The sequence below is a fragment of the Poromitra crassiceps genome (genome assembly GCF_964638095.1).
Source record: "Poromitra crassiceps genome assembly, chromosome: 14".
In the NCBI taxonomy this organism is placed as follows: Eukaryota; Metazoa; Chordata; class Actinopteri; order Beryciformes; family Melamphaidae; genus Poromitra; species Poromitra crassiceps.
Genome location: NC_139633.1, coordinates 41,915,210 through 41,931,638, shown reverse-complemented (window position 1 = coordinate 41,931,638; position 16,429 = coordinate 41,915,210). Strand labels below are relative to the sequence as shown.

General features: G+C 50.0%; 1 protein-coding gene across 1 annotated transcript in view; it reads right to left on the bottom strand.

Annotated features, from left to right (window-relative positions):
- ninl (ninein-like) overlaps window positions 1-16,429 on the bottom strand; it is a gene marked incomplete at both ends in the record, with an annotated part of 124,172 nt that overhangs the window by 102,472 nt on the left and 5,271 nt on the right. Inside the window, one exon of the mRNA XM_083650792.1 lies at window positions 15,231-15,409. Coding sequence (XP_083506918.1) covers window positions 15,231-15,409 — 179 coding nt within the window. The remainder of the gene's footprint in view (window positions 1-15,230; window positions 15,410-16,429) is intronic.

The following is a 16,429-nucleotide window of genomic DNA, read 5'->3' as shown; positions in this document are numbered from 1 at the left end:
TTGTGACACAGTCAACTGTCTGTCTTTAGCTCTAGTCTCTACTCCAAAACACTCTGAGTTACTGTGACACAGTCAACTGTCTGTCTTTAACCCTAGTCTCTACTCCAAAACACTCTGAGTTACTGTGACACAGTCAACTGTCTGTCTTTAGTCCTAGTCTCTACTCCAAAACACTCTGAGTTACTGTGACACAGTCAGCTGTCTGTCTTTAGCCCTAGTCTCTACTCCAAAACTCTCTTGAGTTACTGTGACACAGTCAACTGTCTGTCTTTAGTCCTAGTCTCTACTCCAAAACACTCTGAGTTACTGTGACACAGTCAACTATCTGTCTTTAGTCCTAGTCTCTACTCCAAAACACTCTGGGTTACTGTGACACAGTCAACTATCTGTCTTTAGTCCTAGTCTCTACTCCAAAACACTCTGGGTTACTGTGACACAGTCAACTGTGTCTTTAGCCCTAGTCTCTACTCCAAAACACTCTGAGTTACTGTGACACAGTCAACTGTGTCTTTAGTCCTAGTCTCTACTCCAAAACACTCTGAGTTACTGTGACACAGTCAACTGTCTGTCTTTAGTCCTAGTCTCTTCTCCAAAACACTCTGAGTTACTGTGACACAGTCAACTGTGTCTTTAGTCCTAGTCTCTACTCCAAAACACTCTGAGTTACTGTGACACAGTCAACTGTGTCTTTAGTCCTAGTCTCTACTCCAAAACACTCTGAGTTACTGTGACACAGTCAACTGTGTCTTTAGTCCTAGTCTCTACTCCAAAACACCCTTGAGTTACTGTGACACAGTCAACTATCTGTCTTTAGTCCTAGTCTCTACTCCAAAACACTCTGAGTTACTGTGACACAGTCAACTATCTGTCTTTAGTCCTAGTCTCTACTCCAAAACACCCTTGAGTTACTGTGACACAGTCAACTGTGTCTTTAGTCCTAGTCTCTACTCCAAAACACTCTGAGTTACTGTGACACAGTCAACTATCTGTCTTTAGTCCTAGTCTCTACTCCAAAACACCCTTGAGTTACTGTGACACAGTCAACTATCTCTCTTTAGTCCTAGTCTCTACTCCAAAACACCCTGAGTTACTGTGACACAGTCAAATGTCTGTCTTTAGTCCTAGTCTCTACTCCAAAACACCCTGAGTTACTGTGACACAGTCAATTGTGTCTTTAGCCTGAGTCTCTAAGGAATGTGGGAAGTTTTGTCTCCTAAAAACCAGCCGGCGATAAAATAAACATCGGCATTAGAAAGGAATTTACCACCGGGAGGACCGCCCGAGTCAGCGACACAGACAGGTCGGCAGTTAGTCTGCTCAAAGCAGAGAGGGGGACTGAGTCACATGACTTGGACAAGTCACAGAGACTTGACTTGTTGCATGAAGAGAAGACTTGAGACTTGACTTGCTGCAGGAAGAGAAGACTTGAGACTTGACTTGCTGCATGAAGAGAAGACTTGAGACTTGACTTGATGCATGAAGAGAAGACTTGAGACTTGACTTGATGCAGGAAGAGAAGACTTGAGACTTGACTTGCTGCATGAAGAGAAGACTTGAGACTTGACTTGCTGCAGGAAGAGAAGACTTGAGACTTGACTTGCTGCAGGAAGAGAAGACTTGAGACTTGACTTGCTGCATGAAGAGAAGACTTGAGACTTGACTTGATGCATGAAGAGAAGACGTGAGACTTGACTTGCTGCAGGAAGAGAAGACTTGAGACTTGACTTGATGCATGAAGAGAAGACGTGAGACTTGACTTGCTGCATGAAGAGAAGACTTGAGACTTGACTTGCTGCAGGAAGAGAAGACTTGAGACTTGACTTGATGCATGAAGAGAAGACGTGAGACTTGACTTGCTGCATGAAGAGAAGACTTGAGACTTGACTTAATGCATGAAGAGAAGACGTGAGACTTGACTTGATGCAGGAAGAGAAGACTTGAGACTTGACTTGCTGCAGGAAGAGAAGACTTGAGACTTGACTTGCTGCATGAAGAGAAGACTTGAGACTTGACTTGATGCAGGAAGAGAAGACTTGAGACTTGACTTGATGCATGAAGAGAAGACTTGAGACTTGACTTGATGCAGGAAGAGAAGACGTGAGACTTGACTTGCTGCAGGAAGAGAAGACTTGAGACTTGACTTGATGCATGAAGAGAAGACGTGAGACTTGACTTGATGCATGAAGAGAAGACTTGAGACTTGACTTGATGCATGAAGAGAAGACTTGAGACTTGACTTAATGCATGAAGAGAAGACGTGAGACTTGACTTGATGCAGGAAGAGAAGACCTGAGACTTGACTTGATGCAGGAAGAGAAGACTTGAGACTTGACTTGCTGCAGGAAGAGAAGTCTCTTTAAAGCACTAGATATTTAGTTTTCTTTAAGATATTAAATTGATCGTGGACTTGCCTTGGAGAGTTTGTGTGTTTTAAGAGTGTTAACTGCATTTGGCGACCTGTCTCTTCATCAGCACAACCTGCAGCTAAGATGGAGAGACAGATGGACAGTGACAGACAGAGAGAGAGACAGAGAGAGAAAGAAAAGGGGGGAGAGAGAGAGAGAGAGTGAAGAAGAGAGAAATGGAGTGGTGCATCTTTGATCTGCAGCCAAAGCCAACACACAGTGCCGTGCAGGCCGGCTGCCAGGAGCTGCATTCCTCAGAATCCCACTTCCTGACCACTGCCCCCCCCCCCCCCCTCCTCCCTCCCAGGTACTCTCCACCAGGCCGGGCGGAAGAGTACGGCTCGGCCTGGAAGCGGCCTCAGGTCGGGGCAGAATGGCCAGAGGTGTAAAGTACCAGTACAAGTACTTGAATAGTTTTTTTGAGGATTTGTACTGTTTAAGTATTTTTTATGACGCTATACTTTTACTCTTGCGTAATTTTAATAGTAGATATTCTACTTGTGTACTTTTCAATGTACACTGAGTAAATGAGTCAATTCAGATTTTTCGGTTTTGCACATAGCACTATGAAAACAGGTCGCTCCGGTCTAGAATCACTTCTGCATTTTAGGCCATGCAAACTGGTGGCTCAGGACCAGTGTTGGGCAAGTTACTTTCAAAATGAAGTATATTACATATTACTAGTTACTTTCATTTGAAAGTAATACGTTACTTTACAATATTACTTTCTGTGTAGAGTAACTCATTACTTATTACACTACTTTTGCATTACTTTCACCAAAATAACAGCAGCAGCAGAATGACATCGCCGCCCCGGAACCATCCCGAAAAATGATTTCAACCACCTTGAAATCAGTGTAAACAATCCAAAATTCTAAATGTTATTATTTTCCTTTCTTATTGTCATCTATAGTGGTTATTTGCATAACAACACACAGTTTGATTAGGAAATGATTGTATCTTTTTGAAATATGGTCTTTCATTTAATCAAATGTAACTCAATTTGTAACTTGAGTTACTTGACAAAGTAACTGGTATAATATTACTGAAATCCTATAAGTAATAAGTTATATTACTGAGTTACTGCTAAAAGTAATATATTACATGTAATATGTTACTTTTGTAATGAGTTATCCCCCAACACTGCTCAGGACTGGCCAATTGAATTCGACAGGTGTAGACAATCCAATTGTAATGATCATGACTTTTACATTTTTCAACAGCACAAGATCTACCTGTCCACCCCCCACCCCCCGCTGTAACAGTAAACCTGATCATTAGACTTTGTGTGTACACACACCGAAACCTAATTACAGAAAAATCATAAACTCCTAAACCTAATTACAAAAAATCATAAACTCGTATTCCATACTTAAGTGGGGTAGACATGATGACCATAAATGAAATGGCGTTTATCATTTCAATGATAAGCAATCAATGAGCAATAAACTGTATTTGATCATGTATATTTAAATTGTCCATTTGCAATAAACAGGCACAGACTGACTGGTTGAATGCGACACTGACACTACGTTACACTCATGATCTAAAAATGATTTGGGGATCTAACGGTAAGCACCCTGAGATCTACCAGTAGATCCTGATCTACTGGTTGGTGACCACTGTGCTAGAAGCTCTCCAGCTCATCTAGCAAAGGAGAGGATCATCAAACTGAGCATCCCTGTCTGCATTTGAACGAACTGTTGTTCAGTATGAAAGACCAGACAGATAAAGACAGGGACAGCTTAGCTAACATTGCTAACGTGCTGGTTGTGTGAAATGTATTAGGGTAAATAATTAAAATATACATTTCAAAAGTAACGCAAATGTACTTTTACTTCATTACTTTTAAATGGTCTACTTTTTTACTCTTATTTGAGTAATTTCCTGGACTAGTACTTGTACTTGAGTTAATTTTCACTCCAGTAACAATACTTGTACTTGAGTAGGATTTGTCAGTATACTCTTTCCACCTGGGAGACTGGCAGGCAGGAGGTGCTTTGATAAACGTGAGGCGGGCCTCACCCAGCAGAACACAAAGCTTCATTCACATGGAGGAGGAGGAGGAGGGGGAGGGGGGAATGAAATCTCTGTGCAGACAGACCGAGGGGGCAGGCTTTCTTGGTCGTATTGAGTCCAATGCCAAAGTACTCAAAACTGCAGTTCCTCAAATGGCCACTTGAGGCTGGCTGCAAAAGGGAGTCGTTCCCCATTCATGCACATGTTAAAAATGCCCGACTTTACAGCAGAAACAAAAATGTTTACAGCCTGGATTTAAAAAAAAGTTTTGGTCTGTGTACCTCATTTCACCTTTCATAACAACTGTATGGGGAGGGGTCCATTTTTATAGAACTCGCCCGTTTAGAGAGAAATAGATGATAAACAAGACTAGGTAAAACCTAGTATATAGCTGTTACGCAGTGTTGCCAACTCTTTTCCAAGGAAAGTAGTCACCCTGTTTGGGAAATCCAGGATTTTTTTCCCCCTCATGTGCTCCTCATGGTCCTCCTGTGTGAAGATTATCCTGCTGAACACTGGTTCACATTTGAAAAGGCTTGCGTTAACCACAGAGCTTATTTTAAGCATCGTGCCAAAAACCCATTCAAAAATCCCATAGGTGGAAACAGTGAAGAACCTGGAAGTGTTAGCATCCATGTTTTACTTCGTTTCGAACTCATGCTCTCACTAGTGCCTAGTTCGCTGCGTACGCAGCACTATGGAAGACTGTCATTTTTGCTCCAAAAATTACTTTACATTAAAACCTGACCACGCCCCTTTAGGTGACGTGGACCCTGGGCTGACTGGCCGTGACGTAGTCACGGGGGTGAGGTGGGTGGCCCAGTCAGCCCCAGGGGGGCACCCACCTCACCCCCGTGACTACGTCACCCAGGGTCCGCCACTCTTCGTTTCTTCCAGCCAGTGTGAGGACGTCGTTTTCTTAAGCTCCGCGGTTAGCTCTGAAATTAGCACTCTTCATAGCTTGGATAAATAGACTCGCTCCGGTTGATTTGCCCACCTCAAGAGGTTCGCGTGGACGAGATAAATCAGGATTCGGGGACCCGTTCCTGTACTCTTCACCAGCGGCATCGGATCAAGCCATCCAAAGCTAAGAGTGTCTTTCATTGTTAACTGTTGTTTAGCTGCCGCCGTGCAGCTCATGTGAACGTTTTCCCCGGCTGGGGTAACGTTGTGTTAGGCTTGGGCGCTGACTCAGGTCTGCACTCAAAACTCTTAGCTAGGTTGCATACGTGCAGAATAGCTTGTACCGTTAGCACTAGAACGACGGGCTAATTAGCACAGTTGTCACAGATAGCTAGCTTGCATCCGTGCGGTTGCTTCTGTTTGCTAGGTACTTTAGGCGCCAGCTACTAGCGTTAGAGCGTGCGCGTTTCTCCGGCTGGAGTAACGTTAGATAGATAGCTAGCTAGTTGTCTCGTGCAGCTAGCAGCTAGCTTGTAGCACTCCAGCATCTTCACCGTTGCAAGCTACTGTAATTAGCCAGCTTACACGGTTAACTCCCGCTAATTCTGGTACAGTCGGCGGGGCTTGTTGGCGGGTTAGCTTTGCTTACTCGCACAATGAACCGGGCGGCTGCCATGAGACAGGGGGAGACAGCCAAGAGCTGTGTTAGCTGTGAGGCTACATTGGCGATCCAGGACCGCCACAGGGAGTGTGTGTTTTGCCTCGGGCATAACCATGCTAGCGATGCCCTGCTTAAGCCAGATTTCTGCCGGGCCTGCGAAGGCTTTACCCTGGCCGTTTTACGGGAAAGAGCGATGCTCTTTGTCCAGGTGGGCCCGCGGCTTAGCCATGCACCTCCCGACGGAGGCGCATGCGGTGGGTCTGACCGCTCGGAGGAAGAGGAGCTACCTGGCGAGCAGGGCTCCCCGGTCCTACCCGAGCAGCAGGTTTTAAACTGGGGGGACGAGCCCATCGACCCTGTGTTACAACAGGGGGGGGCTCTTCCCCTACGACCCCATTATTCCCCCCCAGGACGCCCCCCAAGAGGAGTTGTCTGGCGGGGAGGGATGGGACCGCGCTACCACGGTCACCTCTCTGGTAGGGACCCGTTCGGAGGCTAGCCTCAACGAGCCCTATCAGAAGCAGTTTCTGGGGGTAATGTTTAGGGCTGCGGCGAAGCTCGGCATCGCTCGGGCCGAACCACCTCCGCCCCCCGAATCAGTGCTGCGGGGTTGCTATTACCAGCCACTCCAGGCACCACAGGCACCCCGCCCGAAGCCCCGGCTGCCCGTCTGTATTGACGTGGTTCGCGCGGTGCAGTCAGGATGGGAAAGGCCTCAGGAGGCCAAGCCGCTCTGCGCGGGCATGGCTCCGTGGTCGGCCGTAGAGGGGGCGGATAAACTTGCGTTAAACGCGATGCCTCCCCTCGAGGATATGGTGGCCAGACACCTGGCCCCTAACCCCGCGAGGCCCGCTTTGCCCTCTAAGGCGTGCCAACTTACAGCCAAGTTGGCCGAAAAGGCGTACTTGGCGGCGGGGCAGTCCGCCGCCATGACCAACAACCTGGCCATTTTGCAGGGCTACCAGGCGGTGCTCCTGCGGGAGATGCAAGGTGACCCTGCCCCCGAGCTGTTTACAGAGCTCAGGATCATCATCACCTCCCGTCGCAATATAAAAACCCTCTCACCCTCTGCCCTCTCCTCTGCTGTCCTCTCTCTCCTCCCTTCTGCTGAACATTTCTCTTCTCTTTCCACTGACGATGCTGCCACCAGTCTCTTCTCATCTCTCTCCTCTGCTCTTGATTCCCTCTGTCCACTCACCTCCAAACCTGCTCGACCCTGTCCCCCTGCACCTTGGCTGTCTGAGGCTCTGCGAGCTCGCCGGACAGAGCTTCGGGCAGCCGAAAGAAAATGGATCAAGTCTCACAACCCCTCTGACCTCTCCGCCTATCACCTCATTCTATCCAACTTCACCACTACTGTCTCCTCCGCTAAGTCTGCCTTTTTCATTTCCCAAATTCAGTCCTCTGCCTCCAACCCCAGTAAACTCTTCTCTACTTTTTCCTCTCTCCTTAATCCTCCCGCCCCTCCTCCTCCCTCCTCCCTTTCTGCTGATGATTTCATGTCCTTCTTCATCAAAAAAATTCATGACATCAGTTCTTCATTCCCTCCCCCAGCAACCAACAACAGCACTTCCAATCTCTACCCTGGTTCCCCGTCCCCCACTACAACTCTTTCCTCTTTCTCACCCCTTTCCTCCGATGCTATCCTTAAACTTCTCTCATCTAATCGTGCAACCTCCTGTCCCCTGGATCCCATCCCCTCTTCTCTTCTTCAAACCATTTCCCCTGATCTATCCCCCTTCCTCACTTCATTTATTAATTCCTCACTGTCCTCCGGCACCGTCCCTCCTCCTCTTAAAACTGCCATAGTCAAACCTCTCCTCAAAAAACCCTCCCTTGACCACTCCTCCGTCCAAAACTACCGTCCAGTATCTCTTCTTTCATTTATTTCCAAAACCCTTGAACGTACAGTTTCTGAACAACTCTCCCTCCATCTCTCTCAAAATAACCTCCTGGATCCCCTTCAATCTGGCTTTAAACCAGCCCACTCCACTGAGACCGCCCTCCTCTCCGTCACACATGCCCTTCACTCTGCTCAAGCTGCTTCCCTCTCCTCTGTTCTTGTCCTCCTTGATCTATCTGCTGCCTTTGATACTGTAAACCACCAAATCCTTCTCTCCACTCTCTCTGATCTGGGTATTTCTGGTGCTGCACTCTCCTGGTTCACCTCTTATCTCTCCAATCGCACATTTCAAGTTCTTTGGCGGGGTTCCCTTTCTAAATCTTGCACTATGAACACGGGTGTCCCCCAGGGTTCAGTCCTCGGTCCCCTTCTTTTTCTGCTCTATATTAGGTCCCTGGGTCACGTAATCTCTTCTCACGGGTTCTCTTATCACTGCTACGCTGACGACACTCAGCTTTTTCTCTCTTTTCCCCCTTCCGACACACAGATTGAAACTCGTCTTGCCGCTTGCCTCAAAGACATCCTCTCCTGGATGACAGACCATCATCTCAAACTGAACCTCAGCAAAACTGAATTACTTTACATCCCCGGAAAAAACTGCCCCCTCACTGACCTCTCCATCACCATCGACAATACCACAGTTCTTCCCTCTCAATTCGTTAAAAACCTTGGTGTACATATCGACAACCAGCTATCTAACTCACCCTCAATTACAGCCATCGCCCGCTCCTGTAGATTCTCTTTATACAACATCAGAAAAATCCGTAAGTTCCTCACCACCGAAGCAACACAACTCCTGGTCCAGGCTCTTGTCCTCCCCCGCCTGGACTATTGTAATGTCCTCCTGGCGGGGTTACCCGCATCTGCCATCCAGCCCCTCCAATTCATCCAAAACTCTGCTGCACGTCTGATCTTCAACCTCCCTAAATTCTCCCATGTCACCCCTCTTTTCCGTCAACTTCATTGGCTCCCGGTCCTTGCACGCATCAAATTCAAGACCTTGGTTTTGGCCTTCAGGGCAGTCCACCGATCAGCCCCCCTTTACTTACAATCTCTCGTCACCTTCCAAACACCTCACCGCTCCCTCCGCTCCTTCACCTCCACCGCTCGCCTCGCCCCTCCATCACTTCTTACACCTGGTAGTCGTCTGTCCCGTTCCCGCCTGTTCTCCGCTCTGGCTCCACAATGGTGGAATGAGCTTCCCCCTTCGGTAGTGTTGGCCGAAACACTTCCTATCTTCCGCCGGAGGCTAAAAACCCACCTCTTTGGACTACACCTGGGTCCTCCTTAAGGGTTAATGCTATGGTTACATTTCACATTTCACTGCTTCATTTGTTGTTTTTAACTTATCTTAATGTTTATATTTGACTCTTACATATGTTTCTCTTTTTAATTTGTTCTTATTTGATATGTTTATTAATTGTAATTGTGTAACCTGTAAGTCGCTTTGGATAAAAGCGTCTGCTAAATGAAATAAAGTAAAGTAAAAGTAAAAGTAAAAGGATGGCCACGGATTACGCCATGCGTATGGTAGACTGCCTGGCGCAGAACAGTGGGAAGGTCATGGCCTTCTCCGTTCTCACCCACCGCCACCTGTGGCTAAATCTTACCCAGCTCCTTGAGCAGGATAAGAGGAGGCTGCTGGGGGCTCAGATCTCCCCGGAGGGCCTGTTTGGCTCCTCCGTGGAAGCGGTTGGAGGCGCGTCAGAGGGACTCGGCAGCGGTCAGCACCCTCATGCCCAAGCGGGCGAAAGGGGAGGACCGCCGGTTCCAGGTCCAAGCGTGCGCGCAGAGTCGTCCTCCGGGGCCTCCGCCGCGGCGGAACGCCCCGCGCCAGCGGGTACGAGTCTCACCGGCTAGGGCGCCCCCAATGGATGCGCCCCACCCAGCCGCGGTGGGCCCATCATGGGTCCCACAGCAGGCCAGGGTACGCAGCCCCCGCCCCCCAAAACGAGGAGGTGCGCGGGGAGCGGGTAACCAGTCCCGTACTTAGTCACCTCCCGGGGGAAGGGGGGGGGGGGCTATGAGCCCACCGTCGTTGAAGCTCAGCGCTCAACTTCGGTCTGGGACTCAGCAGGGGCCTACCCAACCCAGCTCGCCGGGGCTTGGCTTCAGGGCCAGCCGTCGGCTTGTAGCTTTAGGGACAAGCCCACCGACCTCGGTGCCCAGCGCCCGAGTTCGGTCGGGAGCTCTCCCAGGATCGCTTATCTGCCGTCAGGAGGCCCCCGGGACAAGCCCACCATCGATGGTGCCATGGGCCCATCGTTGGTCGGGAGCTCTCCTTGGGACCGCACGAGCGGACGAGTCCGCATCCGGCGGTCAAAAGAGAGTCTTGCCTCCTTACTCCCCCCAGCCGGCGAAAGCTGCACGGCTGGGGGGTTTCGCCGGTTCAACACGCTCACAGGGCACGTCAGTAGGCGGAGCCCGCGTAAGAAACCGGCAGGGGGGCTTAGCCTCTTTTGTCCCGCCCCCCCCCTTTTTCTTCCCCAACCATAGCACCGGGTCCCCCGGTGCCCAACAATATACTCAGACCATCGTTGCCCGACAGGCTCGAGGCCTGGGAGCGTCTGTGTTCCCCGTCCCCGTGGCTGCGGCGCACCCTTCGAAAGGGTTACGCCCTGCAATTTGCCAGGGCCCCACCCAGGTTCGACGGGACCCACGATACGGCCGTGGAAGGGGAGTCCATGGACATACTCCACAAGGAGGTCATTTCGCTCCTCGCCAAGGGGGCGATCCGCTCGGTCCCCAAGGCAGAGGTGCGCTCGGGCTTCTACCACAGGTACTTCGTCGTGCCCAAAAAGGACGGCTCCATGCGTACAATTCTGGACCTCCGGCGCCTCAACAAGACGCTGAGGAAGCTCCCGTTCCGAATGCTCTCTTTTCCCCACCTCTTCAACGCGTTGAGACAGGGGGATTTCTTTACTTCCGTGGACCTGAAAGATGCGTTCTTCCATGTCCACGTGGTCAAGAGACACAGGAAATACCTGAGGTTCTCCTTCCTGGGGAAGGCTTACGAGTTCTGTGTCTTGCCTTTCGGCATGTCTTTGAGCCCGCGAACCTTCACGGCTTGCGTGGAGACGGCCTTGGCCCCCCTCCGCGCGAGAGGGGTTCGCATCTTCCTTTACCTCGACGACGCTCTTATTGTGGCCGGCTCGAGGATCGGTGCCATGAAACATACCAAGGTGGTGACCGATCACCTACAAACCTTAGGGTTCCTGGTGAACTGGAAAAAGAGCTGCCTCGCCCCAGAGCAGACGGCGATCTTCCTGGGGCTCGAGTTGAACTCCCGGGCCATGCGAGCCCGCCTTTCGCGGGAGCGACAGGCGCGCACGGTGCGGACAGCGAGGGCATTAAGTCGATGCTCCTCGGTGTCAGTGCTTCAGTGCACAGTCATGTTGGGCCTGATGGCCTCGGCACTGCATGTGCTCCCCCTGGGGAGGCTACACATGCGTCCGTTCCATATCTGGTTCCTTGCGTTGCGCATGGATCCAGCCAGGGACTGTCATCGCAGGGTGCCTATGACAGGTCAGGCCCGCCTGGCTTTGGCCATATGGGCAGACCCCCGTTACCTATCGAGGGGCACTCGATTGGGCCCGGTCCCGCTCAGGCTAGTAATTCGCACCGACGCCTCCCTCTGGGGTTGGGGTGCGGTGTGCGGGCTTCTGTCGGCGAACGGCCGGTGGGAGGCTCAGGAGCATCGCCACATAAACGTCTTGGAGCTGGAGGCGATCCACCTCGCTCTGCTTCATTTCCAGTGAGTCATACATGGACGCCATGTGCTGATTCGCTCGGACAATATGGAGGCGATCGCCCACCTGAACAAACAGGGCGGTGTGCGGTCGAAGACTTTGAACCGGTTAGCGGCGGAGATTCACCTGTGGGCGTATCCCCGTCTCCTGTCAGTGTCGGCGGTCTATCTGCCGGGACGGCTGAATTACGGCGCCGACCTGCTGTCTCGAGGCTACTCCCGTCATACGGAGTGGTGCCTCCACCCTCAGGTGGTGGAACAGATTTGGGCCAGGTTCGGTCGTGCCCGCGTCGATCTCTTCGCATCGCGGCGCGCAACGCACTGCCCATTGTGGTTCTCGATCCAGGAGGACAGCCCCCCGTTGGGACACGACGCATTGGCGAACGCGTGGCCACGGGAGGGGCTTTATGCGTTTCCACCGATCCCCCTGATCCGTCAGGTGTTGGACAGGGTGAAGGAACAGCGTCTCCGGCTCGTTCTAGTGGCTCTGTTCTGGCCCAGGCAGACGTGGTTTGCGGACCTGGTCTCCCTGGCGCCTTGGGCATTGCCGGTGCGGGCCGATCTCCTATCCCAGGCAGAGGGGGAGGTGTTCCACCCCTCCCCAGGCAGGTGGAAGTTAGCAGTCTGGCTCCTGAACGGGACCAGTTGCTAGCACGGGGCTTGCCCGACAATGTGGTGCGGACTATTCAGAGTGCTAGGGCTGCTTCGACCCGCACTCAGTACGCGTACAAGTGGCAGGTTTTTTCGCGATGGTGCACAGGTAAGGGTGTGGATCCAGTGAACTGCAGCGTGCGTCCAGTTCTCTGTTTCCTTCAAAGCTTGCTTGACGCGGGCCAGTCCCCGCAGTCGCTGAAGGTGTACGTAGCCGCGATTTCGGCTTGCCACATGGGGATTGAAGGGACCCCCGTGGGGGTGTGCCCTTTGGTCTCGCGCTTCATGAAGGGGGCGCGTAAACTGCGCCCGCCGGTGCGGTGCGTTTTTCCCAAATGGGACCTGGTTACGGTGCTGGACGGGCTAACGGGTCATCCGTTTGAGCCCTTGGACTCCGCCGATTTGAAGTTTCTGTCCTTAAAGACCGCGCTGCTTCTGGCCTTATCGTCAGGAAAGAGAGTCGGTGACCTGATTGCCCTCTCAGTGCAGCAGGCCTGTATGGTTTTTGGGGACGATGGGCGCAGGGTTACGTTGCGACCTAACCCGGCGTACCAGCCCAAGAATATTAATGCCAGCTATAGGTCTATGGTTATAGACTTATCGGCATTCTGTCCCCCGCCGTTCAGTTCGGGTGAGGAGAGACGTTTGCACATGCTGTGCCCCGTAAGGGCGCTCTCGGCCTATGTGGCCACGACGCGTTCATTACGCATTACAGATCAGCTGTTGGTCTGCTTTGGGCAAAGGGCCCAGGGCGGACCCCTTTCCAAGGATCGCTTATCACACTGGATAGTGGAGGCGATCGCGTTGGCATACTCTGCCGTGGGCAAGGTTCCCCCGGAGGGTATCAAGGTGCATTCTACGCGAGGTGTTGCGACATCCTCTGCGTTGTTGCGTGGTGTGTCGGTGGAGGACATGTGTGCCGCGGCCTCATGGTCCTCTCATCACACTTTTCTCAGGTACTACAGTCTCGACGTGTCTGGTTCGCAGTTCGCGCACGCGGTGCTGTCGGTGGCAAGAAAGTAGTATCGTTGCCACTCTAATATGTCATTCGGTTAGGCATAAACGTTGCCATATAGCCGTGGTTCACCGGTGCCTTTCGGGTCGCCCTGTGGGTGCTCCCGGCAGCAAGGTCGGTTGAATTGAGGCACTAGTGAGAGCTTGAGTTCGAAACAAAGTAAAACGTTAGGGTTGTGCTACAACCCGGGTTTTACGAGTGAGAACGAGAGCTCTCACTACCCAGCCTTGCTGCGTCGATGCGTCTCTGGGTGCGTCGGATCTCAGCTGGCTGGAAGAAATGAGTGGCGGACCCTGGGCTGACTGGCCGTGACGTAGTCACGGGGGTGAGGTGGGTGGCCCAGTCAGCCCCAGGGGGGCACCACGTCACCTAAAGGGGCGTGGTCAGGTTTTAATGTAAAGTAATTTTTGGAGCAAAAATGACAGTCTTCCATAGTGCTGCGTACGCAGCGAACTAGGCACTAGTGAGAGCTCTCGTTCTCACTCGTAAAACCCGGGTTGTAGCACAACCCTAACGTTTTCCGGACTCATTCCTGTGGTACTCTATTTCTTAGGACAGATATCTACCAAGTTTGGTAACTGTAGCGCTAATGAATTATAAAAACCTGTAACACAGACAACCTGTAACACAGGTGATCTGGCAATCTGTAACACAGCCAACCTGCAACATAGGCAACCTGCAACACAGGCAACCTGTAACACAGACAACCTGTAACACAGCCCACCTGTAACACAGACAACCTGCAACACAGGCAACCTGCAACACAGACAACCTGCAACACAGGCAACCTGTAACACAGACAACCTGCAACACAGGCAACCTGTAACACAGACAACCTGTAACACAGACAACCTGCAACACAGGCAACCTGTAACACAGACAACCTGCAACACAGGCAACCTGTAACACAGACAACCTGTAACACAGACAACCTGCAACACAGGCAACCTGTAACAAAAAAAAATTGCCCCCAAGATTGTGATAATTTTCTTTTCACTGAATTCATTTAATTTCCATTTCCATCTCTAACACTCAGCACCTGCAAGCTGGTTGGCAGAAGAAGACAAAAAAGACACTCACACAAACAGCGCTGTTGTTCACACTACGCTTTAGCTACATTATGCACTAATTACGTTTGCCAAACGTTTGCCAACCTGCAACACAGACAACGAGCAACACAGGTGATCTGCAACACAGACAACCTGCAACACAGACAACCTGCAACACAGACAACCTGCAACACAGGCAACCGGCCACAGCAGAGACCCGGGTTCAATTCCCCGCAGCGGTACTTCCGACTTGGTCAGATGTTCCTACAGACGCTATTGGCCATGTCTGCGGGTGGGAAGCCGGTGGGGTATGAGTGCTGGCCGTGTCTGCGGGTGGGAAGCCGGTGGGGTATGAGTGCTGGCCGTGTCTGCAGGTGGGAAGCCGGTGGGGTATGATATGAGTGCTGGCCGCTTCACTAGTGCAGTACAACATGGCCCTTTTCACAGCAGGCATTTTAATTAAATGCCTTTATCTATTTAAAGCCTATTTCACTTGGACTGTAAATTCATATTTAACAGCTACTTGACAGTTAACGTTCCTATTCGTGTATATATTGTATATATTGGACTGCACTTGCAATGTTGTGATTTTTTACATATTTTCCTATTATCCTTTTATTTCTGAATATTGATAGGACCACCATGCTGCATACTTACACTAAGACAAACACAGGTCTAACAAATAACATTAATGAGGGCCCTGGCACTGGAACACCGTCCTAAATAGAGTGGAACTATCATTAACGTTAATTGGTTACACTTGTTTGCCTGGTTTTGAGACCTCAAAATGGCTGCTGTGAAAAGGGCCTATGGGGGGAGAAAATGGGAGAGAAATATGGGGAAGAAAAAGGAGGGGGGGGGGCTAAACTTAGTTACCTCGACGCTCTCCAGAGAGGTGGAGCGCCTCAGCTTGGCTCTGCGGACGCCAGGAGGTGACTCCTCCCCGGGCGACGACGGCCGGTCATCCGGTGGGTCGGCCTCGCTGTCCGGACGGGAGCGCCGGCCGTAACGCTTTGCTCCCTTCACAAACTTCGGCTTCACTTCCTCTGTGACCACTGGAGGGTAGAGGAGACAAGAGACGAGAGTTAGAAAACCACTATGGTCAACAGAAAACCCACTGTCTAATATAATTTAGAAAATAAAAAAAATTAAATTATGATAGTAGTAGTAGTAATAATAATAATAATAATAATATACTTTATTTATACACTTTATTTATAAAGTTATAGAGTTACAAACTGCTTTACAACCAGAGAAATAGAGTTCAAAAAGTCAATAAAGGGCCTTAAAACAGAATATAACACTATCTAAAAGAAGGAAGACAATGAAATATAATACGCAATATAATAAATAATTAAAATAGAATAAAATAAGGTACTCATTTTAATCCCCCTACTACTAATGATATTTATCATCTCTATTTATATATCACTGTTGAAACTGGTACAGTCTATTTATAGATCACTGTTGAAACAGGTACAGAGAGTCTATTTATAGATCACTGTTGAAACAGGTACAGAGTCTATTTATAGATCACTGTTGAAACAGGTACAGAGAGTCTATTTATAGATCACTGTTGAAACAGGTACAGAGTCTATTTATAGATCACTGTTGAAACAGGTACAGAGAGTCTATTTATAGATCACTGTTGAAACAGGTACAGAGAGTCTATTTATATATCACTGTTGAAACAGGTACAGAGAGTCTATTTATAGATCACTGTTGAAACAGGTACAGAGAGTCTATTTATAGATCACTGTTGAAACAGGTACAGAGAGTCTATTTATAGATCACTGTTGAAACAGGTACAGAGAGTCTTATCTTATTCTTCTAATTACCACTTGGTCGCTGGAACACGTCCTCTGATGTACTGACCCGGTGGTAATTAAACTGAAAAAAATAGATTTTGAGTGCTAGTAATGACAATGCTTGCCGTTGGGCATAAGATAGGGCCCAGATGCTTTTATCAACAGCACAGCAAGGTCAGAAATATACATATACTAAAGCATAAAAGGAAGGTTGAAAACAATTAATAAGTAGAAACGCCAGATCGCGGTTGTATTCCTCCACCAACA